General features: G+C 38.7%; 1 protein-coding gene across 1 annotated transcript in view; it reads left to right on the forward strand.

The window, feature by feature from the left end:
- The window catches only part of LOC107757963 (DNA (cytosine-5)-methyltransferase 3B-like), a 7,259-nt gene extending 3,380 nt beyond the window's left edge, over nucleotides 1-3,879 (forward strand). The window contains exons 2-10 of the mRNA XM_016575573.1: nucleotides 1,116-1,324; nucleotides 1,407-1,491; nucleotides 1,597-1,742; nucleotides 2,411-2,501; nucleotides 2,628-2,776; nucleotides 2,945-3,030; nucleotides 3,146-3,215; nucleotides 3,323-3,444; nucleotides 3,531-3,879. Of these exons, the coding sequence (XP_016431059.1) occupies nucleotides 1,116-1,324; nucleotides 1,407-1,491; nucleotides 1,597-1,742; nucleotides 2,411-2,501; nucleotides 2,628-2,776; nucleotides 2,945-3,030; nucleotides 3,146-3,215; nucleotides 3,323-3,444; nucleotides 3,531-3,687 (1,115 nt within the window). The 3' untranslated portion in view covers nucleotides 3,688-3,879. The remainder of the gene's footprint in view (nucleotides 1-1,115; nucleotides 1,325-1,406; nucleotides 1,492-1,596; nucleotides 1,743-2,410; nucleotides 2,502-2,627; nucleotides 2,777-2,944; nucleotides 3,031-3,145; nucleotides 3,216-3,322; nucleotides 3,445-3,530) is intronic.
- Nucleotides 3,880-4,230: the final 351 nt, after the last annotated feature.

The raw sequence follows: 4,230 nt of genomic DNA on the forward strand, positions 1-4,230 counted from the left end.
GCTGTGGATCGCCGGTTCGGCTTTCTCGGCTTTCAAAGCGGAGTCCAGCCCGGGGTCGTCACATGTGGTTGCCGCAAGCCCTCCCGCCGCCGCTCCCGCCGCTCACCGCCGCTCACTCTAGGCCACCGTGTGTGACGCTGTGTTTCGTTGTGAAAGCGAAACTACTTTGTTTGGCCATCCAAAAATGGACACGACTAGAAATCAGTGGTTAAGTTGTATTTACAACACTGTTCCAGAACACTTCAACCCAAATAATCAGATGTGTGCAGCACATTTTATGGAGGACTGTTTACTGATCCTGGGAGAGTAACGTTAGACTAAAATGCCGGCAGTTCTGACTCACGTAAGTACGTTTTCTTTTATCATTTGCCACTGATGATTCAAACGCGAGTTTTGAGCAGTGTAGAGTAGCACTTGTGGTTTGTAATTTCTCTGATCACAAATGCAGACACAGTTTTATGTTTACGCGGCGCGATGCAACGTGTAAAAAGACAGTATAAGTCATTATAATCAGCAATTATGTCCCCACTGGATGCAACAAATGCCTCGTTTATAATGGGTTTTAATGTTTATGTCTCGTCGCTCCGGCCGGACACGGCATCAACAGTATGGTGAGGGGCGTAACATTTCCGTCTCACGCTTGAGGTATTCGGCCAATCACAACGCACTGGATAGCTGGCCAATCACAGCACACCTCGCTTTTCAGACCGATGAGCTTTGTAAAAATCAACGCGTTTCAGAAAGGCGGGGCATAGAGGAGAAACAATAATGTACAGTATGTGGAAAATAATGTGTTTTTTTAACCTTAAACCGCATAAACACATTTCATTACACCAAATACACAAAATAATGTTCTTCTTAGCAACATCATATGACCCCTTTAAAAAAAGGGCTTGTTTTAGGTTTTTAAAACAAAGAATCATTATACATTTGAGATTCTGCACTATTTCTCTGCCCCTAATCAGATAAGTAAATTGAATCACGTTTATGCATGTTAAATGGTGCTGTGATGCAGGATAATTGCAAATTGGACTCAATCGATAATAAAATTTGCAAGGGAAAAATATTAAATTAGAAATACACAAAGTGTAATCATTTTCACAAGTTTTGACCCCAATCTAATTTGGTCTCATTCTCTAGCTGCTACTGTGTGGACTGTCTGGATATCCTAGTGGGTGAGGGGACATTTAACCAGCTGAAAAATGTGGACCCATGGACCTGTTACCTTTGTGCACCCGAGAGCAGCTCTGGAGCTTTGAAGCCCAGGCATGACTGGAGCATCCGTGTGCAGGAATTCTTTGCCAACAACAGCGCCATGGAGTTTGTTAGTCATCTCATACAAATATTGGATGATCTTCCTGATTTGTATTTGTATTGGTTCCAACACTGACATTTGTCCTCCTCAGGAGCCCCACCGTGTTTACCCATCAATCCCTGCTAACCAGCGACGTCCAATCAGAGTCCTTTCTTTATTTGATGGTATAGCCACAGGTAAAACTTCCTGTATTTTTCACCACTTGTAATGTAATACACACTTATTATAGTCTGTTCTTGTACTGGTTATGTGGCTTATTTACATACATTTTTATGTTTCAGGATACCTTGTTCTGAGGGATCTTGGCTTTAAAGTGGAAAAATATGTGGCCTCAGAAGTTGATGAAGAATCCATCACCATTTCTATGGTTAACCATGATGGAAAAATCACTCATGTTGATGATGTTAAGAACATTACGAAAAAGCATGTATGGTTACAAAATAATTTCTCATCTTCTTGTTTTTTTCCCCTTGTCTTTAAAGTGTTAGTTTAGCCGAAAATGAAAATTCTGTCATTTACACACCCTCATGTCATTCCAAAACCACAAGACTTTTGGTAATAAAATATTTTTTATGAAATCTGAGAGATTTCTGTTCCTCTACTGACAGTCTCTTCACCCAAAATTCTGATGCTTCAAGATGTTTGTAAAGAGATCAAAAATAAATCCATATGAATGAAAAAGTCCCAGTCTGAAGAGAGACAATCACTTTATTTGATGAACAGATTTGGGCTTTTATTCACATATAAGCATTGATCAGTGAACGGAAATGGAAGCTCAACTATTCCTGCTTGACTAGTGAGACCAAACCTCATTGGTTCTTGTGGAAGTTCAAACATGCTGGCATGACCCGCAAGAAAGAACCTCATTTGATTTGAATGCTGTAAACATTCATTTGGATTTATTTTTTGATCTGTTTGGAAGCGTCCGAGTTTTGGGTGAATAGACTTTTGGTAGAGGGACCGAAATCTCTGAGATTTGATTAAAATGTTTTAAATGTTAAAAAACTCTCTCTATACTTACTGAGATTTAATTACACATCTGAAGAAGACTCCTCAGCAGTCTGCCCATTGAATATATTCTCTTTCATTGTTCAGATTGACAAATGGGGCCCGTTTGATCTTCTCATTGGTGGAAGTCCTTGTAATGACTTGTCCATAGTCAATCCTGCTAGGAAAGGCTTGTATGGTAAGTCAAGATTTAAAGTTTTGTTAAACATGCTACTGCTGAGCAGGCTCAGTGCTTGGTCTCATGTCAAAACAGGTAACAGTTAGCATCATTCATTGCATCTGAGATCCTCTTTACTCTCTGCAGAGGGCACAGGGCGGCTCTTTTTTGAATATTATCGGCTTCTGAATGTTATGAAACCGAAGGAAGATGACCCACAACCGTTCTTCTGGCTGTTTGAGAACGTGGTGTTCATGCAAACCCAGGTTAAAGCTGACATTTGCCGCTTTCTGGAAGTGAGTGTTCTTCTTGTTTCATAGACGTTTTGATAAATACTCTCAGCAGTTTATGGTCAATTTTAAAAAGCTCTTACATTCTATATATTTTTTCTTGAATCTTGGGATCACGATTCACACAAATGTTTTAGTCTCACGATGTAGTAAGTCTGTGTGGTTTGTTTTTAGTGTAACCCTGTGCTTGTTGATGCTGTGAAAGTGAGTCCAGCTCACAGAGCAAGATACTTCTGGGGGAACATACCTGGCATGAACAGGTGTGTGTCAGTTATATTCATATGAATAACACACTTGTTTTTTTTTGTTTTTTACCTGGAAAATACACTCAACAGTGTAAATTAAACATCATCCATTTTATTCTGTTTTGACCAGACCTATCATAGCATCCCAGAATGATAAACTCCGGCTTCAGGAATGTCTGGAGCCTGGCCGCACTGCAAAGGTCTGTCATGAGCTTCTAACCAAAGATATGCAGTACATAGTTCACTAGTGATGAGTTCTGAAACTGGGTATGTTTTGGTACAAACTGAAATTTGTACTGTTTTGCAGTATGAAAAAGTTCGCACTATCACCACACGACCAAACTCACTGAAGCAGGGCACCAATGATGCACATTTCCCCATCACCATGAATGGAAAAGATGACAATATATGGATCACAGAAATGGAGAAGTAAGTTTTACTTCTGCTCTTAGCTGTAAATAAACATTTAAATACAAATATGTATTTTATTTATGATGATTCTCACACTTTCACAGAATATTTGGATTTCCGAAGCATTACACGGATGTGAAAAATATGGGGCGTTTGCAGAGGCAGAGAGTGCTGGGGAAGTCCTGGAGCGTCCCTGTCATAAGACATCTTTTAGCACCACTGAAGGATTACTTTGCTTGTGACGAGGTCCCCTTGAAATGAACAGACATGATTTTTTATCTTTTTCTGTCAGTGTGAATAGACTCGAACATGAGAATTTGTTGCTTTTAATGGTTTTACCCTTATTTTTAAACTAAAATATGACTAACTGAAGAATTGTTTGGAATAATGTATGCTGGGAAACTATAGAAGGTTGATTCCATTTTATTGAATGTTGCGTCAAATCACGTCACTTTTTAAAAATGTCATTTTCTCAATTTGCAGTCATGTTTAGCTACAAATGGAGTAACAAATTTGATGTGGGATTGAGCAAAATGAATAAACATGATGAGCAAAATGAATGTGCAATGCTCTGTGAAGTACCAAAATTACTACTGTCTAAGGTAAAGAAAATGATCAAATGTCACAAAACAGTAATTCCCCACATGACATCTTTGCTCCCACATTTTAATTATCTGAAGCATTTTGCCACTTGGTAGCTTTTATGTCCATAATTATTATACAATGCACAATTTTTTTATCTACGTCACATTTACTATAATAAGTTGTAATTATGTTGATATTTCAGCTTATTTTTTTTAGCAT

The sequence above is a fragment of the Sinocyclocheilus rhinocerous genome, unplaced genomic scaffold (genome assembly GCF_001515625.1).
Source record: "Sinocyclocheilus rhinocerous isolate Xijiao unplaced genomic scaffold, SAMN03320098_v1.1 scaffold1948, whole genome shotgun sequence".
Classification (NCBI taxonomy): Eukaryota; Metazoa; Chordata; class Actinopteri; order Cypriniformes; family Cyprinidae; genus Sinocyclocheilus; species Sinocyclocheilus rhinocerous.